The 27,699-nt window shown below is 38.5% G+C and overlaps 3 protein-coding genes across 7 annotated transcripts in view; 1 reads left to right on the top strand and 2 right to left on the bottom strand.

Annotated features, from left to right (window-relative positions):
- duox (dual oxidase) overlaps window positions 1-6,734 on the bottom strand; it is a 33,685-nt gene extending 26,951 nt beyond the window's left edge. The window contains exons 1-4 of the mRNA XM_061969739.2: window positions 6,530-6,734; window positions 6,293-6,457; window positions 1,130-1,317; window positions 858-1,059 (exon numbers count right to left, since the gene is read on the bottom strand). Coding sequence (XP_061825723.2) covers window positions 858-1,059; window positions 1,130-1,317; window positions 6,293-6,457; window positions 6,530-6,650 — 676 coding nt within the window. The 5' untranslated portion in view covers window positions 6,651-6,734. The remainder of the gene's footprint in view (window positions 1-857; window positions 1,060-1,129; window positions 1,318-6,292; window positions 6,458-6,529) is intronic.
- Window positions 6,443-26,322, top strand: duox2 (dual oxidase 2). Of its 3 annotated transcripts, none has more exons than XM_061969736.2 (10): window positions 6,443-6,624; window positions 10,955-11,073; window positions 11,177-11,251; window positions 11,318-11,484; window positions 19,321-19,378; window positions 19,466-19,600; window positions 22,428-22,635; window positions 22,701-22,915; window positions 22,989-23,188; window positions 26,056-26,322. In XM_061969736.2, exons 3-10 carry the CDS (start codon window positions 11,209-11,211, stop codon window positions 26,065-26,067), a joined length of 1,038 nt encoding a protein of 345 aa, XP_061825720.2. In that variant the 5' UTR covers window positions 6,443-6,624; window positions 10,955-11,073; window positions 11,177-11,208; the 3' UTR covers window positions 26,068-26,322. The 3 variants fall into 3 exon arrangements, with proteins under 3 accessions (XP_061825720.2, XP_061825721.2, XP_061825722.2); XM_061969737.2 differs by having other exon boundaries at window positions 22,989-23,182; XM_061969738.2 differs by lacking the exons at window positions 10,955-11,073; window positions 11,177-11,251; window positions 11,318-11,484.
- apba2a (amyloid beta (A4) precursor protein-binding, family A, member 2a) overlaps window positions 26,208-27,699 on the bottom strand; it is a 39,187-nt gene continuing 37,695 nt past the window's right edge. For 2 of the 3 annotated variants that reach the window (XM_061969735.2, XM_061969733.2), the window contains exon 12: window positions 26,212-27,021. In XM_061969735.2, coding sequence (XP_061825719.2) covers window positions 26,950-27,021 — 72 coding nt within the window. In that variant the 3' untranslated portion in view covers window positions 26,212-26,949. Of the gene's footprint in view, window positions 27,022-27,699 lie in introns of all 3 variants that reach the window. The other variant, XM_061969734.2, reaches the window with a different exon arrangement.

The raw sequence follows: 27,699 nt of genomic DNA on the forward strand, positions 1-27,699 counted from the left end.
ATGAAAAGTGGGCGTGACGATAGCTCGTAGAGTACGTTAAAGGCAGTGCATTTAAGGCACGCCCCCAAGACTGTGGTCCGGGTGGACGAGATATAATGACTGATGAACACCTTCGTTCGATAATGAAGGTTGCCTCAGCTCAAAGCCTGAGCCCCGACATTAATGAACTAGCATCCAAGAAAAGATTGCAGGTATCTGGCTTGGGCACATCAGATTAGATCAGTGTGTTGCAAACTCAGCAGTTTAAAGTCCTGAATGGTTGTTTTATTCATTGTTATTTTATTTTCAAATGTATTAGCCTGTGGAAAAAGTTATTGTTGATATTTACCTCAGAAGGCTGCAAATAGAAAAGAGGCATTCTATTTTTGTTTAAATTGTATTTGATATGCCATTGATATGTTTTAATTATTATTATTATTATTTGAAACTCGATTGTGCATGTTACTATAAAGTTATATAAGCCTTGCTTGTTCAATATTCAATGCAAAACTTGTTTGGGTCCCTATTAAAAAGTTAATTTGTTCAACCTTGGCCCGCGGCTTTGTTCAGTTTTAAATTTTGGCCCACTCTGTATTTAAGTTTGACACCCCTGCTCTAATGCATAGAATATTTGTTTTCGAGAGTGGTGGCCAAGAAGAAGCCCCCCCTATACATCGCACCAACAAATACACAACTTTGAACACACTAGTGTGGTATTTTGCAGTGAGGGAGCAAGCATTTGCACAATTATCTATTCCAGCCATGTTCCTGTACCCGGATCCAAGCAGACCTCCTTATAGTACAAAATAATTCTGAAATTTGGGTTAGGAAGAGTGCTGAGGGTCAGAAATGAAGTTTTAAATATTAGATTATCTTACCGTAAAGGCCCTGAGGTTCATGATCACCTGTTGCGGGGTCAGCAGCGCACCACATTAAACGGTTTCCTGCTGCCTGTTTCGGCATGTCCCGCTCCAAGCTGTAGGCCAAAAGACCCCCGGAGAAGCTTCTCAGAGAATCCGACCAGGAAGTGGATGGACCATAGATGGAGCTGCCATCAATCCACGCTGTGACCATATTGACCTTGAAGCATGTTTCAGTTCATTAAGTGTCAAACATATTGACAGGACAATAAATAAAGCCCTTCAATAACCTGTGTTCGAGGGTTGCTTGGACTCTGGCCAGTGTCTTTGTCCCACTTTCCTCTTTGGAAGGGCAGCAGAACTTCCCCAGTGCCAGTTGGGTCAAAAACAGGATCACCACGAGGCACTGGGATGTTCATGAATTCAGGTGGGCACCCAGGAATTTGTGAGTTAATTATCTCGAATGCAACATGATGACCTGTAAAAGAAATCATTCTATTACCTTGGTTGGTCCATATATTGACTCGAATGTATCTGTTATGATGTATTTTAAATAGTATACATTTTGCCGCTTTAAAGAAGGACTTGTTTGTCCATTGTGTGTCTTGGTGGTGATGGCAAACCAAAGTATAGCAAAACTGGCAGTAACTTTCAATGCTAAATACTATAGTTTTGACATAATACTTGGTGTAAAACACAAGTTTGATAACCATTATCATGTGACATTTGCTGTTGCCCTCTTAGCCAGGTCACCCTTGTGGAAGAGATAGTGATCTCAATGGGTTTCTTATCTGGTTAAATAAAGGTTGTATAAAAGCAATCTGATTGGATGCTTGAATGTGTCACAGCATCTTTGCTAAATCTCTGCCTTTCAGTATTCCTGAAGTGCCAAATGTGTTTCCTAAATAGTAGCCTGCTTGTTCTTTGATTGCACTATAATCTTGAGCAATGGTGCTTCAATGAGGCTTAATAATTTCAAAATTATTACAAATATGAAAATTTAGCAAATTTAACAACACAAAAATGAAAAACCTTATGACTTCCTTATAACAGTATTTCCTTATGAGCTTAATGATAGGCAGAAGAAACCTATTGGATCCTAAATGCAACAGTAAACACATAAGGAAAACACTTAGGGAGAACTTGTCCAACAAAAGCTTTTGCTTTATGGACTAACTCCTTTTCTCATATCCCCTTTGAAAAGATTTCGATCAAGCAAAAACGTATTTTTAATTTCAAACAAAGTTAAAGAAACCTTTATCAAAACTATGATCATACGTTCTACCCTTGTTAGGAATGTGAATCTTACAGAAACTCACAATTCGATTCCGACTTTTTTCAAAACCGATTCTTGATTCAACATGATTCTTGATTAAAACTGATTCTTGCAAAGTCCTGTTTGGCAGAACAAATGTAATATAACTTTTTCAAAACAGGTTACAAAAGCTCCTCTTGGCTTTCTGATGTTTGACGTATAGATGAAGATGGACGTAACCGCAGAGATTAAAAATATACAGTACAGGCCAAAAGTTTGGACACACCTTCTAATTCATTGTGTTTTCTTTATTTTCATTTACATTGTATATTGTCATTGAAGGCATCAAAACTATGAATGAACACATGTGGAGTTATATACTTAACAAAAAAGGTGAAATAACCGAAAACATGTTTTGTATTCTAGTTTCTTCAAAATAGCCACTCTTTGCTCTGATTACTGTTTTGCACACTCTTGGCATTCTCTCGATGAGCTTCAAGAGGTAGACTACCTGAAAGGGTTTTCACTTCTCAGGTGTCATAGTTTTGATGCCTTCAGTGACAATCAACAATGTAAATAGTCATGAAAATAAAGAACACGCATTGAAATGAGAAGGTGTGTCCAAACTTTTGGCATGTACTGTGTATATTTTATATCTTTTATAAATCACTTATTGAACATTATGAATGGATTAAGAATCAAAAATAAATAACAATCACAATTTGTATGTTATTTGATGTTTTCCATGACCCCTAACCTTTGCAACTCTCTTTTATCTAAATTCATTAAGAGTGTTTCTTTTTTTTGTCCTGTCCAGCTTCTCAGGCAAATCATATTGTTGATGTAGATGCCCATATCGGCTGTACAAATTTACTTTACAAAAGAGATGTGTGGGATACTTCTCTTGTTGCCTTATTCGTATTTGACTTTATTAAATGTATTTATATTATCATTTGGTGCAGCCGGGCCGGAGCAGGAGGGGATAGAAAGAGAAAAAAAGGAAGACAGAGGGGGAAATTGTGGGGACAAGAGGGGGATAAGACAGACAGACAAAAACAACAACAGCAAACACAACAATAACAACAACAACAATAGAACAACATCAGCAAATACGATATGTGATAGTAATACTAAATATGATAGTAAAAGTGATAGCAAAGAAGCAGTTAGTGAAATAAATAACAATTCAGAAATGACAATGTACATTATTACACTACAAATGGAGCAATACATATACCAATAGAAATAGCACTATTGATAATGAATAATACCAATAATTTACCTCTATTATCAACAATACAATTGTTCAAATGCAACAATACATATATGTAATGATAACTTGAAATACAAAAGAAAGCAGATACATGGAGGGGAAGAAAGAGAGGCCAGCTATTTTAACCTTGTAGATTGTTATAGTATCAATAGGTTAAGCTTTGTCAGTGTGTCGTGTGTTACCCAGTTTCCCCTAGAGCAGGGGTCCCCAAACTTTTTGACTCGGGGGCCGCATTGGGCTAAAAAAATTTGGCCGAGGGCCAGGCTGTATATATGGATGGATGGATATATATATATATATATATATATATATATATATATATATATATATATGTGTGTGTGTGTGTGTATATATGCAATATATACATTATCTTTATAATCCGTTTTGTCATTTAACAATCAATTAACATTGATGTTCATCAACATTTAACATTGTCACGTTATCGATGGGAAACTTCATTTTTAGACAATATGATTTGCCTGAGCGGCTAGGAGACACCAAGAGTAACACGCGGTAGAAAATGGATTAGAAAGGAAAGATTAAAAAAATTTAAATAAAAATAAAAAAAATTACTTGGGACTTCCTGTGGGCCGGATTTTGGATGCTGGGGGGCCGAATCCGGCCCGCGGGCCGTAGTTTGGGGACCCCTGCCCTAGAGCAACAACATTAATATATGTTTGATAAAACGTGATTATGTGCATGAGTATATGTATGCATATGTACTTGTATATGTACAGAAAGTGTATATGTATGTTTGTACAGTGAATGTATATGTATGTTTGTACAGTGAATGTATATGTACATGTATGTGTACAGTATATGAATGTTTGTACAGTGAATGTATATGTACAGTATGTGTATATGTATGTTTGTACAGTGAATGTATATGTACAGTATGTGTATATGTATGTTTGTACAGTGAATGTATATGTACATGTATGTGTACAGTATATGTATGTTTGTACAGTGAATGTATATGTACAGTATGTGTATATGTATGTTTGTACAGTGAATGTATATGTACAGTATGTGTATATGTATGTTTGTACAGTGAATGTATATCTACAGTATGTGTATATGTATGTTTGTACAGTGAATGTATATGTACATGTATGTGTATATGTATGTTTGTACAGTGAATGTATATGTACATGTATGTGTATATGTATGTTTGTACAGTGAATGTATATGCACAGTATGTGTATATGTATGTTTGTACAGTGAATGTATATCTACAGTATGTGTATATGTATGTTTGTACAGTGAATGTATATGTACATGTATGTGTATATGTATGTTTGTACAGTGAATGTATATGTACAGTATGTGTATATGTATGTTTGTACAGTGAATGTATATCTACAGTATGTGTATATGTATGTTTGTACAGTGAATGTATATGTACATGTATGTGTATATGTATGTTTGTACAGTGAATGTATATGTACATGTATGTGTATATGTATGTTTGTACAGTGAATGTATATGCACAGTATGTGTATATGTGTTTGTACCATACTTGCCAACCTTGAGACCTCCGATTTCGGGAGGTGGGGGGCGGGGCGTGGTTAAGAGGGGAGGAGTTCTTGACAGCTAGAATTCACCAAGTCAAGTATTTCATACATATATATATATATATATATATATATATATATATATATATATATATACATATATATCTACATCCTGAAAATATGCAAAGAAAACTGTGTTTATATAATTGATACTTCAAACTTACATAAATAAATACTAAGGAATATAACATAACTTGGCTTCTGAGAGCTTCAAAATGTAATGAATAAAATGCTAAAGTTGTTGATAAACAAGCAATTATTTTAATAATTAAATATGGTCATTTTAAATGAATTATTATGATCATTTAAAATTAATTATTTCAAATGTGTTTATTTTAATGTATAATTATATGGCTGATGTAATAAGGAGTCAGAAAAAATACAAATAAAAATACAATTAATTTTGATGTTTTTAGCAAAATATAGTAAAAATGTATTTCGTTTTTGTTTTTTTTAATTAGTAAATATATTTATTTTTAGGTAAGATAAACATAATAATACAATGTATCTCTAGTATGGATGATTTAGTTCTTGTCACCCTGTTGTCCTCCCGTCATGAAAAAAGGCTGTCCTCACTCAGGTCCGCATGGAGGCCACGCCCCCTCCAGCTCCGGCTGAAAATCGGGAGATTTTCGGGAGAATATTTGTCCCGGGAGGTTTTCGGGAGAGGCGCTGAATTTCGGGAGTCTCCCGGAAAATTCGGGAGGGTTGGCAAGTATGGTTTGTACAGTGAATGTATATGTACATGTATGTGTATATGTATGTTTGTACAGTGAATGTATATGTACATGTATGTTTGTACAGTAAATGTGCGAACTTTGTGTGTATGTACTGTATTCATTAAGAGTGTTTCTTAAGGAAACTAATTTAAGAAAAATGAAAAAAAATCACCTATTTTATGAATGTCCTATCCCTCAATCATTCTGTACTGAGGTTTCTATTTTCCTTTTTAATACAGTATGAACAATGTTTGTTTCTACGAGGTAACTATCAGAACGACTTAGATAATGCTATAAAATGTGTCTACTGGTCAACTTTCATATTTACAAAATCAGAGTGATGTAATGTAAGTCAAATATACATATGATAATGCTAAATAATACGGTGATGAACACCTCCGGGACTGTATTTTTGATGTATAATGTTAAATAGGTATTGTCCTGTACTACATTAATATTATTAAAACATGGTAGGAGCAAAATCGCCACCTAGCGGAGGCGGAAATAGCTCGTTAAAATATGTGCTAATCCAATTTTATGTGGACAATTTTGACATTAATACACTAGGACAAACTTGAATTGCTTCATTACTTCCACGACGAGTGAAAATGAATAGAAAATATACCATTTACCAAAAAACAAAGACAGCACGGTGTGGTTCTTCGTTGATGGCAACCCGGAAGTACCCTGGGTCAGCACTCGGCTCAGTCGTCTCGGATTGGGCAAAACTGGCTCGTGCTCCGCTTGATAGACTCCATCCCGGAAGTGCGCGGGTACGAGCCTCACGAGGCGCGCTCCTGCAGGTGAACACAAGTCAGGTGCTTGTGGATCTATTTTATTTAATTTTATTTTCTTTTCTTTGTACTCACCCACGGCCCCGCGTTTAGGATACCCTAAACTATTGTACCAGCCGTCGAAGCGAGGGACCTCCCATGGTATTTCACAAAGTGAACCTGTTGAAATGGTAATGGTTGAGTTTATTTGCAACATGATTGCGGCAAACAGGACTAGTTTTTGTTTTGATGTTAAACTATGCTTTCTCTGTACGGACTGAAAATTGTTATATGACTGTCTTTAACCAGAAGCACACATTCAAAAAGGCTTCTCAGAGGTCAATAAACATGATGTATTAAGCCTCAAAGAATATATATTTGATACGTTTAATTCTTAAAAAATGCCGGTGTGTATATATATATATATATATATATATATATATATATATATATATATATATATATATACACACATCAGTGACGTGCAGTCACTAGAGGCAGGTGAGGCAGGGCCTCACCTGCCATCATGGAAAGAAAAAAAATGTAAAAAGAAAAAAATATATATTAAATTGTTAAATGTATCCAGTGATTATACTATAAAGTTATTTTCCATTTAACTTCACCAGTTTTAGATTATTTTTATTCAAAATCGCTGAATTTTCACATTTGCCGTTCAAATACTGAGAAGAGACAATGCGGTGAACAGCAGCCAGTCGAGGCACGTCACTCAGTGCCTCAACATGGACGGACTCGGCTAACTGCTGGTCTGCTGTGCAGTGAGACCGTATTGCTATATGAATTATATTATACATTTTCATAGTTTAGTTAGCTGAGGTATATAATGTACAGTGTATTTTGTCAACAACTGTATGTGTGTAACGTATTTCTTGTGCTGAGGGATCATAAAACGGCTGCAAAAGACGCACTGGCTGAGGCTCGCCTCCTGCACCCCCGCCGTAGAATGCACTGCAACCCCTGACGGGAGTGTTATATCAACTAAAGCCCACACTTAAACTTTCCACGTGCAAGATTGAATCTATTTAAATAAGTTATTTCATAAGAAGCCAAAAAGTGCAAAAACAATAATGTTTGTGTTGGAGGAGTTATGAATGACTGCAGGGCCACAACATTAGGTACACTACACCTGCAGACTGCAGGTGTACCTAATTCACAACTCCTCCAACACGAACATTATTGTTTTTGCACTTTTTGGCTTCTTATTAAATAACTTTTGTAACCTATTTTTATGGGCTTTCCTCTTTGTGATGTTAAGTTTCTGTTATGCGCTGTTATACAGTATATGCCTTGAGCTCTTATTTTGAAGGCGCTAAGAGCGGAAGTGATGTCACGTTGCGGAGGTTTTTGAAAGAAGGTAAATAAAGTGGTCCTCGTGTAAACTGGAGCCTCCGTGTTTGTTATTTTGTAGTTTCATACAGTATAGGCGACATTTATAAACCCTCGGTTACACTTTTTTAAATAGATTCAATCTTGCACGTGGAAAGTTGAAGTGAGGGCTTTAGTTGATATAACACTCCCATCAGGGGGTTCATTAATCCAGCACAACAGCGGCGCATTTATAAGTAAAGGTAAGACCATAATAACGTTTTTTTATTAAATGTGCTTTTTTGTGTGCTACAGTTTGTATGTGTAAAGTTAAAGTTAAGTTAAAGTACCAATGATTGTCACACACACACACACACTAGGTGTGGTGAAATTTGTCCTCTGCATTTGACCCATCCCCTTGTTCACCCCCTGGGAGGTGAGGGGAGCAGTGGGCAGCAGCGGCGCCACGCCCGGGAATCATTTTTGGTGATTTAACCCCCAATTCCAACCCTTGATGCTGAGTGCCAAGCAGGGAAGAATGCTGGTATGAGCTTTTAAACATAACCCGTTAACTGCTGCCAATCACATGGTGAATAAGATACTCTTTAGGGTTCATATGTTTGTAAATCTGACTGTGATGAAGTCAGTGCCTCACCAGCCATCAACCTCACCGCACGTCACTGATACACATACATATATATATATATATATATATATACATATATATATACACATACATATATACACATATATATACACATATATATATATATATATATATATATATACATACATATATATACATACACATACATATATATATACACATACATATGTATATACACACATATATATATATACACACATACATATACATATATACACATACATATATATATATATATATATACATACATATATATACACATAAATATATATATACACATACATATATATACACACACACATATATATATACACATACATATATATACACACAAATATATATATACACAACATACATATATATACACATCCATCCATCTATATATATATATATATATATATACTGTATATGTATATATATATATATATATATACATCCATCCATCTATATATATGTATATATATATATAGAGAGAGAGAGAGATAGACCTGTGATGAAGTGCCGTCTTGTCCAGGGTGTACTCCACCTTCTGCCCAAATGCAGCTGAGATAGGCTCCAGCACCCCCCGCGACCCCAAAAGGGACAAGCGGTAGAAAATGGATGTATGTATGTATATATATATATATATATATATACATATATAATATAGATTTTGATCATTTTAATCATTACCGGAACTTATTTCCCGGGCACATTGATTTCTTTGCCCATATACAATAGAATACAATGCCTTTTATTGCCACTATACACAGGTACAATGAGATTAAAAGTAACTCCAGTATCAGTACGACAGTCTACAAAATATGCAAAATATAGGAAGAAAAGAAAAAGAAAAATAGTGCAAAAAGCTGTAAGGTGCACAGTCCAGTCCTGAGAACGATTTATGTTCAATGTGTTGTTTACAGGAAATAAATATTATACTGTATACATATATACAGAAGCATTCAGATTGTGGGTGGAAAGTCAAAATTGCACACAGAGAGGTGCTAAACTATAAAATCGGTGCCTATGACAGTTCACCGTGGTTATGGCTTTAGGGAAAAAACTGTTCTTGAGTCTGTTTGTCTTAGACCTGATGACCCTGTAGCGTCTTCCTGAGGGCAGCAGGTCAAACAGGTCAAAGCCAGGGTGGGAGCTGTCCTTGATAATGTTTGTAGCTCTATGTGTGTGTTTTCTAATCATGGCAGACTTTGTAATATAGGCAAAGACCGTAGACGACTACTTTTGGACAAATGAGGATTCACCACATTATCTTTTTGAACCTGAATATACAGAGGATGAACTGCTGTTGATAGAAGCGAAGCGAGCACGAAGAGAGGGTGAAAGAAACGTTGCAACAAAAGAGTCAGGACCGGCATGAGTTGGCTGGGTTAATGTGGAGCTTGCCAGGGTATGCCGACATAAATGGAGTGCTTCTGCTGCAGTGAGTGGCACACAATATTATTATCGATGCAAAGGCTATTGTATCTGGACACAGCTCAAAGAAACTGCATCACAATGAAAGAGAAACTGTTTGTGCTAACAAACCCTGCAGTAGAATAAACTTTTTTCCACCTATCCAAAATCAACTAGAATCTTTTTTTATTTTAAAATCTCTTCGTTTTTAGAAGACACATTTTTTGTTGTGTTTAAAGTAGTGCTGTCAAATGATATTTTTTTTTAAAACAGATTAAACTTGCTACTGAATGTGGATTAATCATGATTAATCACAGTTTATTATGCGCTTGCATAGATTAACTTAGATACCCCAATATTTGGACCTAAATGCAATTCTGTTGACAGAATGTCATATAGGAACATTTTTTAATGTTTCACTTGATTGCACTACATTTATTTCTAAACTTGGTAACAGTTTGATCTAAAGGGCGTATATTGGAGTGAAATTTGCCAGTCAGCCTCCTCACTAATTTTTGCACTGACACGTGCATTGACCTGATCACTGACCATACAATAGCACACAAGATAAAGGAGCATGTACAGTCAAAGTAAATAGTTTGATTAATCTGCGTGTATACATGATTCATGCGATTACTTTTTGGTGATTAATCGCATGAGTTAGCTCATTATTTTTGACAGCTTTAGTTTAAAATAGTGTACTCTTGTTGCAAACTGCACCTTTTAACTTAGTCAATAGTGTGTACTCACCAACAATGAGCAGCAAGCCAAACACTGCACCAACACTCCAAAAATGCTTACGCAAACCCATTGATGCGGAGATACTCCTGAGCTCAGTCTGGAGCCAAGAGCCGTGGAGAACTTCTGAAAAGTGCAGGTGAAGTGGAGAAAACTGACATTTATTATCAGACTTATCTATGCAAAGCTTTGTTACCTGTACAGCTTGTAAGGATATCCATAAAGAACAGTGTAATGTAATCAGATTAAGTTTTATGTTCAAATTTGTTCTATGATTTTAGCTCATATAATGTATTCATTGGTGTTGCAGGAGGCAACATTTAAAGCCTAAGCAGTCTTTTCTCTTTCTGTTATACGACAGGACAGAAAAAACTATATACCCCCTTATTTGTCCCCAGATTTCCAATCAGAATCTCCCAAAAATATATACAGTATATATTTGATCATGAGAAGAGGAGTCAGGCTTACCAGGTGCGGAGCTTGAAAGTGCAGATGAGAGATGGTGCGACCGAAGCCAGTAAGTGTCACGCTCCTTATCAGCACCAACGTGTGACCTGGTTTTTCCCACCAGGGATTGTTATCCACTCTTAATCACAACTCTTTCCCACTTTTCTCTAAAGCATCCTCTTCCTTGTGCGTATAAAAAAGGGGCATGTCTCCTCATGAGTCACACTCCGTCCTCTTCCAAGGTTTAGGTAAGGGTGCTACGATGTGTTGGATTGTTCTTGCCTCTTCTACAACTGTGTTAATTGGGTCTGCAGCCACAAGAACCGGAGCTAAGATGACTTTCTACGATGACATTTACCCTTTCTACCCTCTACAAAGGACCTCCTTCATCTTCAGTAGTCACCTGCTCACTGTCATTGTGTTTTTCCTCGTGCCCACGCTCAGTGTGCTTCTTATCCTGCCTGGAATTCGGGGAAAGTCAGTAAGTGGAACGCCTCACACTAGTGCTGCTGTATACCAAGTGCAATTATACAGATAATTATTTTTTATATTCAGTAACTCAGTTACCGTTACTACATGATGCGTTACTGCGTTATTTTACGTTCTTTTTTTATGTAGTATCGGTTAGAAACAGAAGATCTGTGTGTGTTTTATTGGAGCGCTGCGGTGTCGTCCTTCTGATTCTTCTTGTGTTACAAGCCGGAGAAGAGATACGCGCGCTCTGTGTGTGAAAAAATGTGGGTATTGATCCAATACCAAGTAGTTACAGGGGCAGTATTGGCCATACCAATACTGATACTGATACTTAAAATGTTCAAGATCATTGAATGACTCTATTTTCGATTTAAACTATAATCATACAAAAACACAGTATGGCGTTGTTACAATATCAATCAAATATTCAAATTATTTCTTATAAAGGCGCACGTTTAAGATACTCTGATTAAAATTATATGTTTTCTGCCCTTAAAGGGAAACTGCACTTTTTGGGGAATTTCGTATTCACAATCAATATAAGAGACAAAAAAACCTGTCTTTTTTTTGTTTTTTAGGTTTCTTTTTAAAACACAAAAAACGCTTGCAAGGTGCGGCCGGTGACAGAGGGGTTAGTGCGTCTGCCTCACAATACGAAGGTCCTGAGTAGTCCTGGGTTCAATCCCGGGCTCGGGATCTTTCTGTGTGGAGTTTGCATGTTCTCCCCGTGACTACTTGGGTTCCCTCCGGGTACTCCGGCTTCCTCCCACCTCCAAAGACATGCACCTGGGGATAGGTTGATTGGCAACACTAAATTGGCCCTAGTGTGTGAATGTGGGTGTGAATGTTGTCTGTCTATCTGTGTTTGGCCCTGCGATGAGGTGGCGACTTGTCCAGAGTGTACACCGCCTTCCGCCCGATTGTAGCTGAGATAGGCTCCAGCGCCCCCCGCGACCCCGAAGGGAATAAGCGGTAGAAAATGGATGGATGGATGGAAGGTGCGGCCAACATCGCAGTAATAGTAGTCACCTTTGTTGCCTTCAAAGTGTCAGGAAATGGTGGTGACGAACCCCAAGATGCAGAGATGGCAGGCTTGGTGCAGGAAAACATGATTTTAATCTCCAAAAAATGCAAGGAAAACACGAATTAGAAACCAGGAAACAGTAGTGATGGGTTGATGAGGCGTCGACACATTGCAAAACGGTATTGATACTGTGTCGATACTGTGTCACTAAATACTGACATCTGCTGGACATTAAAAATCCCTACAGGCAACCTATGGACCGACTCAACTGACACTGATTTTATGACCTAGTATATACAATAATATAAACCAAGTCATTGTATTTCATTTAGGATTATTTCATATCTTCATTTAAATAAAAATATATTTGTATCTTTTTTAGATACAGTCAATAAATAATGTGAACATGTATCATAACATGGAAATCTAAGAGAATGTGTTGTGAATGAGGATGCTTGTGGACTGGGATTTTTGTTTTGTTTGTTTTTTTACACATTTTTATTTAAAAAAAACATTTTTTCCAACGTATTCAATTTTAGACCATTTCTCTTCTAAGTTATTATTTCACCGGCTGTAGAAAAGACCCGCTCACAGGGCACAGAGGAGGCGTCAGTGCGAGACAGTTCGCTTTTTAAAAGCGGTACGCGCACCGACACAGGGTTTTGCTCTATGAGCTCGACGCATGCGCCGATGCATCGGTGTTGCCGGACCCATCACTAGGAAACAGGCAAACTAGAGACAGCAAACAGGAACCAGGAAACAGGAAGACCTGGAGACAGCAAACAGTCGAAAGCGTTCAGCATACAGGAACAGCTCACAGTCCACAACATACAGCTAGTAATACTCCAGCACTGACTGGAGGGAGAGGCAGGTATAAATAGGAGCCTGATTGGCAATTGCCACCAGGTTTGCCAGACTGCCAATCCGGTACAGGTGAGGGAAACAAGCGCTCAGAGAGACATGCAGGAAAAGGAACCAAAATAAGAGCGCTGACAGGAAATAAAACAAACAGAGAAAAAAACAAAACATAACAAAAACTGTCAGTGAGAATCCTGGCACAAAGCTGTCTAAAAAACTTTAAAACCCTCCATCAAAATGTTTATTTAAATATATACATATAAATGGCGGTGTGTATATATATATATATATATATATATATATATATATATATATATATATATATATATATATATAATGTGGTAACAGACACATTTATAGAAATATGTTATATGTACAATATTTACTATATTGGTCATTTTAATCATTACCGGAACTTCTTTCCCGGCCGGGCACATTGATTTCTTTACCCATATCAACTCAATTCCTACTTCCGTCAATAAACATGTGTTTTCTGATCATGGCAGACTTTGTAATATACGCAAAGACGACTACTTTTGGACAAATGAGGATTCACCACATTATCTTTTTGAACCTGAATATACAGAGGATGAACTGCCGGTTATAGAAGCGAAGCGAGCACAAAGTGATGGTGAAAGAAACGTTGCAACAAAAGAGCTGGAGTGCTTCTGCTGCAGTGAGCGGCACACAATATTATTATCGATGCAAAAGCTATTGTATGTGGACACAGCTCAAAGAAACTGCATCACAATGAAAGAGAAACTGTTTGTGCTCTCAAACCCTGCAGTGGAAGAAACTTTTTTCCACCTACCCAAAATCAACTGGAAAAAATGTCCCCAGCCAGCTGGACCAAATAAACAACCAATAAGCCCCTGTAATAGTGATACATGCAGCACATTATGCTTGAAATTACAACTGTATCGTATTGCGTTGTGCATTATAAACTCAAAAGCGATTCAGCTGCTGATACAGAAGCTAACTTTCCTCTTGCTAATGCCGTAGCACTGTGGGTGTCTCTGTGAGCAAGGTGATGTGTTAGTACGCTAGAAAAAACAGTTCCTCAATGTTCGTCCTTACAATTACAATGTCACCACAGCTTGGTTATCATACAGGTTACGGAATGTAAATGTAGTATTGTCTAGAGGCAGACTGGATGGCTCACATTACCAAAACCAGCCAATTATGACAAATTAGAATGCAAAAAAAAAAATACGTACGTGTTCTTGTGTCTCATAAGGATTCTGAATGATCGACACAATTCTAAAATAAAGTGCAGTTTCCCTTTAAAGCCTCCTGTCTCCAGGGACTTATTTCCTGACTTTGTAAAGGATAACAAAAATGACAAAAGATGTTTTTGATAGGGATGTCCAATAATGGCTTTTTGCCGATATCCGATATTCTGATATTGTCCAACTCTTTAATTACCGATACCGATATCAACCGATACCGATATCAACCAATATATACAGTCGTGGAATTAACACATTATTATGCCTAATTTGGACAACCAGGTATGGTGAAGATAAGGTACTTTTAAAAAGAAATTATAAAATAAAATAAGATAAATAAATTAAAAACATTTTCTTGAATAAAAAAGAAAGTAAAACAATATAAAAACAGTTACATTGAAACTAGTAATGAATGAAAATGAGTAAAATTAACTGTTAAAGGTTAGTACTATTAGTGGACCAGCAGCACGCACAATCATGTGTGCTTACGGACTGTATCCCTTGCAGACTGTATTGATACATATTGATATATAATGTAGGAACCAGAATATTAATAACAGAAAGAAACAACCCTTTTGTGTGAATGAGTGTAAATGGGGGAGAGTTTTTTTTTTGGGTTGGAGCACTAATTGTAAGTGTATCTTGTGTTTTTTATGTTGATTTAATTAAAAACAAAACAAACAAAATAACGATACAGATAATAAAAAAAACGATACCGATAATTTCCGATATTACATTTCAACGCATTTATTGGCCGATATTATCGGACATCTCTAGTTTTTGATAATAAAAATATCGATCTTACCAATGTGGTATCGACCAAATTGTCATGATTTGTCATGACAGGTTTGGCACTTTGCTTATTTATATTCCTTTGTTTTGTTTTGTTTTGTTTTCTTTGCGCTCAATTTCAGTTTGACTTAATGTCACCTTTTGCTAGCTATTCTCCAGCCCAGCTGGTTTCCTCACTTGTCCCTGATTGGCAATCAGGAAACACCTGTTCCCTTGTGGAAAATCAGGATGCTTTATATGGATCGGTGTTTTTGCTTTGAGAATTGAACCACCATGCAGCATAGCTTTCCCCATGCTTGTATCTGTTTTTGCCTTTTTGTGCACTTCCCTGTTGCACTACATTTTTCTGTTATTAAATACTTTTTACCTGCACTTCTCCTGCCGTCTTCGTATTCTCGGATCAAGACCAACACTACCGTGACGCATTTCAACCTTTGCTACACCGGAATGTAACACAAATATTGATATTATACTTGGTATCATTACTGTCAATATTTTTATTGATGTGCCCACCTTTGTTTGAATTAAATTGATTTATAGCTTATCATCTTACAGTGGGTAGTGTAGCATATTTAGCTATTCCTCGTTCTCCAGTAATGATACTTGTAAGAAACGGTTTATTTGTGGCCATAGAGGCGAGGATTGTTGACTTAGTAGTGGCTTTGCACTGTGAAAGGTCATTGGCTGCCAGCTCGAATGCTACATTGCGTTGAGTACGCGTTCGTTCACGTATCACGGTCATCAACATGCATTATCACGATATAACGATATAATTAGAAGCCCCATCGTCTGCCAAATTTATATAATTTATATTGCTTATCGTCTATATCACGCACCACTAGTCCATCCTATTCTAAAATAACAATATTGTCATTGTTGAACATACACTGTAAACAGTTGTACCAGGATTTCACAGCATTTAACCTTATTTTTGATAGTAAAATAATGTAATCTAAATTTACTGTAAAATTACAAAAAATGACTGGGAAAAATAAGACATCCTTTTATTTCACAGCAATTAACTTGTTCTTGCACAGTAAAATACTGTAATATCCTCTGTAATATCACAACAAATTACTGTAAATAGAAACTAATTTGTCTCTTAAAAGGGTCATGTTTAGATATTTTTTTTCTATATTTAAAACACTTCCTTGTGGTCTACATAACATGTAAAGATGGTTTTTGGTCCAAATTTTGCACAGATTATGTGTTACAGACAGTCTTCAAACCGTTTTCTGACCAGATGCACCTTATTTACGCGCCTCCACTGTGACTGCGCCTTCACCCCGTTAGGCATGTTGTCGTTTTTAGCGCTTACTGACGCATACAAGTTCCAACTATACGCTACTTTGTATTAGAAATGTCAACAACCGAGGATGCATGTGCATGTACGAGCCAGTCTGCCCCACAACAAGAGGATGGAGAAAAAGAAGCGGTATAGCTCGGTTGGTAGAATGGCCGTGCCAGCAACTTGAGGGTTCCAGGTTCGATCCCTGCTTCTGCCATCCTAGTCACTGCCGTTGTGTCCTTGGGCAAGACACTTCACCCACCTGTTCCCAGCGTCACCCACACTGGTTTAAATGTAACTTAGATATTGGGTTTCACAATGTAAAGTGCTTTGAGTCATTAGAGAAAAGCGCTATATAAATATAATTCACTTCACACTTCACTTCATTTGTTGACTATAACTACAATGGCGGACTCGCGCAAAGATCTTAAGGGGTTCCGTAGACTACGTTACACACATTTTTACAGTAGGTAGCGGTATGCTGTTATATACTGAGAGTGTAATTAACGATAAAAATACGTTTGTGAAATTACAACATATCGTTGTAAAGATATATTTCACAGTAAATTACTGATAATGTTACTGTGAAAGTAATGCAATTATTAGCTAGTTATTTGCTGGGAGTTTACGATGCAAATTGTTACTGTCTAACCCAGTGGTTCTTAACCTGGGTTCGATCGAACCCTAGGGGTTCGGTGAGTCGGGCTCAGGGGTTCGGCGGAGGTCAAAACACACCCGACTCATCGTGTAAATACAAACTTCTCCCTATCGGCGTATTACGGATACGGCAACAGCTGACTGATTTGCAGGTGTGTAATTTGTTGTGAGTTTATGCACTGTTAGTTTTGTTCTTTGAACAAGGTGATGTTCATGCACGGTTCATTTTATGCACCAGTAAAAAAAAACATGGTAACACTTTAGTATGGGGAACATATTCACCATTAATTAGTTGCTTATTAACATGCAAATTAGTAACATATTGGCTCTTAACTAGTCATTATTAAGTACTTATTAATGCCTTTAGGGATGTCCGGATCCAGGTTTTTGCACTTCCGATCCGATACCGATATTGTTTTTGCACTTCCGATCCGATACCGATACTGACCGATACTGGCCTATCCGAGCATGTATTAAAGTTTAAAGTTATTTAGCCTACTTAGTTGTCAGAATCATGTTGAAAAGGGTTTTAGTACTCTTGATAACAACTAGCCAGCTGAATTAGGGGAGTATGAATAATACACAATGGTTGGTAACAAGAAACTGACCTGTTTATTCAAGGATAAACACAAAATAGACAAAATTATACATGACAAACAGAAATGGCATCATTGAACTAGGGCTGGGCGATATGGCCTTTTTTTAATATTGCGATATTTTAAGGCCATATTGCGATACACGATATATATCTGGATATTTTGCCTTAGCCTTGAATGAACACTTGATGCATATAATCACAGCAGTATGATGATTTTATGTGTCTACATTAAAACATTCTTCTTCATACTGCATTAATATATGCTACTTTTAAACTTTCATGCAGAGAAGGAAATCACAATTAAAAAAATCACTATTTTTTTCATACGGTGTTGATGTGGAAATGTTTGCCTCGGCATTTTGATGGTGTGGACGTGTGGCACCGAATGGAGATAAGCGTCTCGACAGACGTTACAATATTTGAACAATGATGACGAAAACTGTTTTCTCTGTCGTGTCCGTGTGTCGAAAATTGTTATGCGCTTATTTTTTATTCATTTATTTTTTTGCCGTGCGCAGAGGACGCTTGAGCAGTGCGCAATTGCACAGGCGCGCACCTTAGAGGGAGCGTTTCTCGCACGGCTGCGCTAGCATCACAGCTAACGTTAGCCATGCTGCTACCTCTCTGCTGGGAGAGGACGTATACGTATGTGACGTATGTCGTGAGAGTATGTGACGTATGACGTGACAGTATGTGACGTGAGAGTATGTGACGTGTGTAAGAAGGTGCGCTTGCTGTCTGTGAGAGGGAGACACAGGAAAGAGTGAGAAGAGCCTGTCGTGTAATGCCAGCAGCTAAAAGCATATGCGTGAGAATCCACAGACGTGGATGTGTTGAAGGTGTGCTGGAAAATGCGGAACGGAAATTAGGGAGCAGCAGAAAAGTGGAATGTATTATTTAAATCGGTGCGTTGGAAAACACCGGCCGGAGTTTGTTTTTTTAAACTGGATCTGGATCGGCATTTTCCCATGCCTTGCCGATACGCATTTTTTTGCAAATATCGGCGGCCGATCCGATCCAAATATCGGATCGGGACATCCCTAAATGCCTTATTCGGCATGGCCTTATTATAACCATAACCCTCTAATCCTGACCCTAACCCTCTAACCCTGACCCTAACCATAACCAAGTAACTCTAAATTAAGTCTTTATTACTAAGAATATGTTCCCCTACTGTCCAAATAACTCTAAATTAAGTCTGTGTTACTTAGAATATGTTCCTAATACTAAAGTGTTACCAAAAACATATAACTTTGTCTTGAATTTGAAAAAAAAAAGGTTTTTATTTTTCACTAAAGAAGGGTTCGGTGAATGCGCATATGAAACTGGTGGGGTTCGGTACTTCCAACAAGGTTAAGAACCACTGGTCTAACTTATGCTTTCTCTTTTTTCTACAGAGGCTTTTCTGGATGCTGAGGATCATTGTGAGCTTGTTTGTAGGTGCTGTAATTGTGGGTAAGTGTATATATATTTTTCATTAGAAGCTCACTTTTTACGCACTCACATCTCATCGACAACATTTCTCCCTCCTTTTCTCTGCAGCACTCAACTTTACTGACAACTGGGCCGAGGCCCGGATGACCACAAATGCCACCTACAAGTCTTTCAGCAATGCAGTGGTTCATGCGGAGATTGGCTTACATGTCGGACTGTACGGCATTAATGTTACACTAAAAGGTAAGTCAAAGCTTCCGACTTTAGTCATATCTGTCACAGTTAGCGTCCAGCGCGCTAGTTTCCAGCTAGGTAATAGCAGCGCTGTATTATATAATTTGAATATCTAAGTATTGCACAACAACAAGGTACCTTTAGGACCAGTTCATAACAAAATGTTATACCCCCTACTCACTGAACCATGCAGATTTGATATAAAAACATTTAAAAAAAATTATATTACTGTAGTCATTTTAGCATTTAGATAGCTAGCTATCCGTGCTCTCGTTGCCTGGTAGTGATTTCCAGCTAGTGATTAGCGGTGCAAGCTGCCGGCTAGCAATTAGTGCTATTGTTGCGATTAGCATGCCTGTTACCAGCTAGCCATTAATGAGCTAGCTGTCAGATCGCTATCAGCGGCGCTATACTATATTATTACGCAGAGCATATATCCAACGAATCGATGACTAAATTAATCGCCAACTATTTTTATAATCGATTTTAATCGATTTTAATCGATTTAATCGATTAGTTGTTGCAGCCCTAGTTGCCTGGTAGTAATTACCGCGCCAGCTGCCAGCGAGCAATTCGCGGCGAAAGCTGCCAGCTAGCGATTAGCGATCTAGTTGCCTGGTAGCGATTACTGCATCAGTTGCAAGCTAGGGGTCATCTAGGGATTAGAGCACCAGTTGTGATTAAGCAATTAGTGCGTTCGTTGCCAGCTAGCGATTAGAGTACCAGTTGTCAGCTAGTGATTAGCGCACCGATTATCAGCTCACAATTAGAGCACTAGTTGTCAGCAAGTAATAAGCACTGTAGTTACAAACTAGCGATTAGCGCACCAGTCAGCTAACAACAAGAGCATACATTGCCAGAAAGCGATTAGCGCACAAGTTGTCAGCTAGCAATTCGAGCACCAGTTGTCAGCTAGTGATTAGCGCACCGATTATCAGCTCACAATTAGAGCACCAGTTGTCAGCAAGTAATTAGCACTGTAGTTACAAACTAGCGATTAGCGCACCAGTCAGCTAAAAACAAGAGCATACATTGCCAGCAAGCGATTAGCGCACACGTTGTCAGCTAGCAATTCGAGCACCAGTTGTCAGCCAGCGATTAGAGTACCAGTTGTCAGCTATCTATTCCAGCGGCGCAATACTACTGTATATTATTTCGGTTCGGTGGCCACGGATGAAGTGCTGGCTGTCCAAAGTCGGGACCCGGGGTGGACCGCTCGTCTGTGCATCAGTTGGGGACGTCTCTGCGCTGCTGACCTGTCTCCGCTCGGGATGGTTTCCTGCTGGCCCCACTATGGACTGGACTCTCACTATTATGTAAGATCCACTATGGACCGAACTCTCACTATTATGTTAGATCCACTATGGACTGGACTCTCACACTATTATGCTAGATCCACTATGGACTGGACTCTCACAATATTATGCTAGATCCACTATGGACTGGACTCTCACACTATTATGTTATATCCACTATGGGCTGGACTCTCACAATATTATGCTAGATTCACTATGGACTGGACTCTCACAATATTATGTTAGATCCACTATGGACCGGACTCTCACAATATTATGCTAGATCCACTATGGACTGGACTCACACTATTATGTTAGATCCACTATAGACGAAAATCTCACAATATTATGCTAGATCCGCTATGGACTGAACTCTCATAATATTATGTTAGATCCACTATGGACTAGACTCTCACACCATTATGTTAGATCCACTATGGACCGGACTCTCACAATATTATGCTAGATCCACTATGGACCCCACTCTCACAATATTATGCTAGATCCACTATGGACCGGACTCTCACAATATTATGCTAGATCCACTATGGACTGGACTCTCACACTATTATGTTAGATCCACTATGGACTGGACTCTCACAATATTATGCTAGATCCACTGTGGACTGGACTCTCACAATATTATGTTATATCCACTATGGACTGGACTCTCACACCAATATGTTAGATCCACTATGAACTGGACTCTCACTATTATGTTAGATCCACTATGGACTGTACTTTCACTATTATGTTAGATCCACTATGGACTGGACTCTCACTATTATGTTAGATCCACTATGGACTGGACTCTCACACTATTATGTTAGATCCACTATGGACCGGACTCTCACAATATTATGCTAGATCCACTATGGACTGGACTCACACTATTATGTTAGATCCACAATGGACTGAACTCTCACAATATTATGCTAGATCCGCTATGGACTGGACTCTCACAATATTATGCTAGATCCGCTATGGACTGAACTCTCACAATATTATGTTAGATCCACTATGGACAGGACTCTCACAATATTATGTTAGATCCACTATGGACTGGACTCTCACAATATTATGCTAGATCCGCTATGGACTGAACTCTCACAATATTATGTTAGATCCACTATTGACTGGACTCTCACAATATTATGTTACATCCACTATGGACTGCACTCTCACACCATTATGTTAGATCCACTATGGACTGGACTCTCACTGTTATGTTAGATCCACTATGGACCGGACTCTCACAATATTATGCTAGATCCACTTGACGTCCATTGCACCGGTCGCCCATTGGGTTGAGTTTTTCCTTGCCCTGATGTGGGATCTGAGCCGAGGATGTCGTTGTGGCTTGTGCAGCCCTTTGAGACACTCGTGATTTAGGGCTATATAAGTAAACATTGATTGATTGATTGATTTTTTGAATATCTTAGTATCTCACAAGGTAATCTGTTGGAAGATTACATTACCAGCTACATCACTGTCAATCACAGCAGTGGCCATGATGCAAACATGAACATTTGCCTCTGCAGGGAATCCTGTCGTCCAGTTCAACGAGACAATTGACTACAACGAGATGTTTACCTGGCGTGACGACATTGAGGAGGAGTACGAGGAAGCCTTGCAGAAAGGTCTACCTAACCCCATCCTGTACATTGCAGAGAAGTTCACTCTGCGCAGCCCGTGCGGCCTCATTTTCCATTACAGACAGTCAGGACGATACGCGTCTGCCACGCTCTGGTAAATAATAGTTGATTAATAACATGATCATCATGTCGCAGAAATGAACTGAACACTCCCACCAGGACTGCGTTTTGCTGTTGGATGCTGGCCAACATCCTTTTCTCAATGCCGGTCATTTTGTACGCCGGCTACATGATGTTGGCTACAGCCACCTTCATCTTCACCTCCATGGCCGCCTTCAGCGCAATCACGCTTGCACCACAGTGTGTTTTCTCCATCGGAACAGCCTCCTTTGAAACTCAATACAGCCTTTCTTTCTGGCTTGCTCTCGCCACCGGTAAGTGTTAAAGCCCCTTTCTTGCATTTTTCACAAGACTTGTTGGATTTCTACTACCTCAACTACTCTGCAGGTTTGCTGTGCGCCGTCATCGGGCTTCTTGTGGTGATACTGAGCTTCATGTTGCCTGAGAAGATGAAAGAGGCTTTCAGCGATTGTGTTGACAGTTGTGAAGATGAAGACATTTCTAATGGGGAGACTTATCTGAATCCAGCCTTCCTTGATGAAATAACGGTTTTACCACACTCGTCCACAAGGGTCACCGAGGTCAGTGTAAGTGCTTCATCATTTAAAATGTGCTAATTAAGTTGAACTTGATGTGGTTAATGAAACCATAAAAAATATACTGTAATGCAAAGGTTCTCAAACTGTGTACACCATGGGCCTGATTTACTAAGACCTGCTAAATATAGAGGCAAAATAGCGGCGGCCGAACAATTTTAGTCTTGATAAATCACATTGCCAGCGCTACATGATTATATTTGCATCTTCTTCTCTCGGTATTGTGAGCGTTCTGATATATTTATTATTGTGGAGGGAGATGTAGCCAGCGCTGCCTGCAGGAGCAAAAGTCACCGCCTCTGTCCATGGTGCTGAGGACAGAGCACCATCAGACGGGGGCGTGGCAATGCTGACGGCGAGACACAGCTGGCAGGTGATTAGATTTCACAGGTGGTACGTGTTAATCTAATCATCTGTTGTCTTTAACAGTAAGCGGCCGGGAGCAGGAGGGGTGGGAGAGTTGGAGAGACTCTGGAAAGACTGAAAGTCAAATAGCGCAAAACTATTGATGTATATTAAAACTTTGTTCAACTTTGGACGCCGATCTCCTGTGACGTGTGGGATCAGCGGAACCGCTAGGAAGCGACTTCCACAATCATATATTCTGCATATTCATGAAGACAAAAGCTAAATGAATTGCAGTCCTTATTTTATAGAATAAACTGGTGTACCTGACTACCAATAGATGGGGCCCCGCGTAACCAGTGGTACTCGTATTGCCGTTTGAGAATCAATTTGTACTGTACTGAACAGTGTATGCTATACAATGGAAACTCCTTAAAGTGGTCTCACTTAAGTGAACCAAATCATCAAGTTGTGGTCCACCATGTTCCTCTGACTACTTAAGTGGCCTTGTGGTTAGAGTGTCCACCCTGAGACTGGAAGGTTGTGAGTTCAAACTCAGAGTCATACCAAAGACTATAAAAATGGGACCCATTACCTCCCTGCTTGGCACTCAGCATCAAGGGTTGGAATTGTGGGTTAAATCACCAAATGATTCCCGAGCGCGGCGCACGCTGCTGCTCACTGCTCCCCTCACCTCCCAGGGGGTGAACATGGGCAATGTTCCCTCTAATTTTTCATGTGTGTGAGCAAACGCAAAAACTCCCTGAGCATTCAGTGGAGCCCATGTGAGCAACATCAGACGTGCACACTGTGGCTACACCAGCAGCACACCTGTCCCAAACCTGACTAAATAACAAGTTCAATCTCCATCCATCCATCCATTTTCTACCGCTTGTCCCTTTCTGGGTCGCGGGGGGTGCTGGAGCCTATCTCAGCTGCCTTCGGGCGGAAGGCTGGGTACACCCTGGACAAGTCCCCACCTCATCGCAGGGCCAACACAGATAGACAGACAACATTCTCTTATTATTATAATGAAATGACAGCAGTCATTTTTATGAGGTTATTTTCTAAGTGTTTAGGCCCACTTACAATGACAAAAAATATTGTTTTTCATGAACTGTGTACTTGTGTTGTTTGTCTGGGTGGAGGTCCTGCTTTGGAAATAACTTGTACCCCTTTCAGACATTGCATTTAGTTCCCATTAAAACATTCACATGTTGCACAATGAGATGTAAGCAGGGGATCATGTGTACATTCCTGCAACTTCCTGTTTGTAAAAAATATGTTTTTATTAGTATTTATTTAATATACTAACCGCATTTCATGATTGATATTTATAAATTAAGATTCCTAATAAATGACACTAGAATAAGCACACATTTGATTGGTAAATCATAGTGTAACGACTTGGAATTACACTTTATGTGTGGTGTTGGAGTTGTCCGACTTTTTGTGTGGCTGTAAACGCATCACTGGCTAAGTACCATATGTGCATGTGTTGGCGCAAGTGAGAAAGAGCGAGCGGCTGCTGTTGATATAACAAAGTTGCTTTTGGTCTGGTTTGTACTGCAGAAAATGACCAGTTTTGCTAGATATAATTTTTTTTACTAATGTTTTGGTGATGTGTTTATGGCCGACAATAAAGAGTTTTGCTCAGTAAAGTGATGGATGGAATTCATGTCCTCAAAGCGTATCGACAGACGTTACAATATTTGAACAATGATGACGAAAACTGTTTTCTCTGTCGTGTCCGTGTGTCGAAAATTGTTATGCGCTTATTTTTTTATTAGATTTTATGCGTGGCATAGATTTGCCATGCGCAGAGGACGCTTGAGCAGTGCGCAATTGCACAGGCGCGCACCTTAGAGGGAACGTTGAACATGGGGATGGGTCAAATGCAGAGTTGGCACTTTAACTTTTTTTAACTTTAACATACATGGCAGTGACTTCCTGTTGTTTGCCACTAGACCATATGTGCTGTATAAAAGCTCAATTACTGGAGCAGCTACATTAGTTAAGAATATAAAATATATGAAAACAGAAAAATATGCACAAGCTGGGATAGGCTCCAGCAACCCCCGAGACCCCGAGGGGGACAAGCGGTAGAAAAATGGATGGATGGGTGGATGGTTGAAAAAAAACTGACATATTTTCACACATTTTTTATCGGCCATTCTCCTTATTTCTTTGGCGAAAGTCACAAGTATGTGCACTAATGGCCGGTTTCGATCACGGTTATGTTGACAACCACATACAGTATGTTGACGTCACCATCAGTCAAATCCAAAGGGCTTTGACTGATGGACAGGTTCCACTATAATAGCTCCCTTGCTCATGTAACTAAAACATTAAAAAGGTGTTTCATTGTTTACTACTGTAAACTACAACCACAATAAGAAACATTATATAGCCAGTGTATTGTATTGTATACCATCATCACTGAATATATTGTGGAGGTGTAAATAATAATTATTACAGTAATTGACTTGATATCATTTGTTTTTTTCTTTCAGGATCATATATGAGTCCCTCTCTGCAACTTTTCCGGTCAATACTTGAAGATCTGAATGAGTTACAGAGGCATTGTTTATTATTCATATTTGTATGTTTTGTGTGATTAGGCGTACTGGTAATCACAATATTTTGTATGGGATCCATACACCGTAGTGTAAATGAACACATATTTATTATAACTAGTCTGACATTGACCTACCGGTACATTATTATTTTTACTGGACTTTCTGTAGGGCAACATGTTAAAATAAAAGTCAACAACAATCAGTAAGCAGTGAGATTGTATTATTTGTGTTACACCAATACATTCATTCTTTCATGTACATGTTGATACATTCTTGTACGCTCTGGTAAAGGTTATGATCTTGTGTACTGCATTTAAAATGAAGCGATGTCTTTGGCCTTCAGCATCTCTGTCATACGCACACGTTGAGTGACTTTATACAGTGTGATACATAACTTGCTTTTAATACGTACCGTAATAGAACATCACCAATGCCCTGGTCAGTAACACTTCATTATAACATGCATATACTGTTAAGAGTAATATGGCCTTTCTAATCCACTCCTTGAGGAATCCAGAGTATTTACAGTAGAAGTACATAGAAGCTATAAAAATGACTAACTAAAATATAAATGCACTTATTATATCTCCTCATAAGAAAATAAAAGTGACCATAAAGCTAGTTCTCTTCCAAACACACACACAAACACTCGCGCACGCACACACACAGCACAACAGGCCGAGTATCCACATTGTAAGGCCATTATGAATCATGTACAGTCAACATTAAACCTGAAAATGAGAACTGGATGTTCTTTACAGCATTGCAACAGAATGACATTGAAATGATAGAAAAATAAAACTTTGCTCATCACTAATCAATGTCTTATCAGATGTAAGAAGGCGTCTCTTGTCCGGTGAGCAGTCTGAACATCACAGCAGGCATCGTCTTCATGTTGATCTAGACAATACAGTAACCACTTCATTTGTGTGGAGACAGTGTATCACTTTACTCGACACATACTTTAAGACGCTAGACAATGTTAATGACAAAAAGGAGGATTTCAGAGATTGATAACAAAATGTTTAATATCAATAAATATTATATTTACCGTATTTTCCGGACCATAGGGCGCACTGGATTATAAGGCGCACTGTCGATGAGCGGGTCTAGTCAGGTCTATTTTCATACAAAAGGTGCACCGGATTATAGGGCGCATTAAAGGGGTAATGTACAAACCCCGTTTCCATATGAGTTGGGAAATTGTGTTAGATGTAAATATAAACAGAATACAATGATTTGCAAATCATTTTCAACCCATATTCAGTTGAATATGCTACAAAGACAACATACTTGATGTTCAAACTGATAAACATTTTTTTTTGTTGCAAATAATCATTAACTTTAGAATTTGATGCCAGCAACACGTGACAAAGAAGTTGGGAAAGGTGGCAATAAATACTGATAAAGTTGAGGAATGCTCATCAAACACTTATTTGGAACATCCCACAGGTGAACAGGCTAATTGGGAACAGGTGGGTGCCATGATTGGGTATAAAAGTAGATTCCATGAAATGCTCAGTCATTCACAAACAAGGATGGAGCGAGGGTCACCATTTTGTCAACAAATGCATGAGC

This window comes from Nerophis lumbriciformis, linkage group LG10 (genome assembly GCF_033978685.3).
Source record: "Nerophis lumbriciformis linkage group LG10, RoL_Nlum_v2.1, whole genome shotgun sequence".
NCBI lineage: Eukaryota > Metazoa > Chordata > Actinopteri > Syngnathiformes > Syngnathidae > Nerophis > Nerophis lumbriciformis.

Excerpts from the sequence above, each read along its gene's own strand:
- duox2 (XM_061969736.2), top strand. The coding sequence starts at position 11,209 with ATGTCTCCTCATGAGTCACACTCCGTCCTCTTCCAAGGTTTAG. Across the intron at positions 11,252-11,317 it reads CGTCCTCTTCCAAGGTTTAG|CCACAAGAACCGGAGCTAAG; the intron begins GTAAGGGTGCTA and ends TTGGGTCTGCAG. Across the intron at positions 11,485-19,320 it reads CTGGAATTCGGGGAAAGTCA|AGGCTTTTCTGGATGCTGAG; the intron begins GTAAGTGGAACG and ends TTTTTTCTACAG.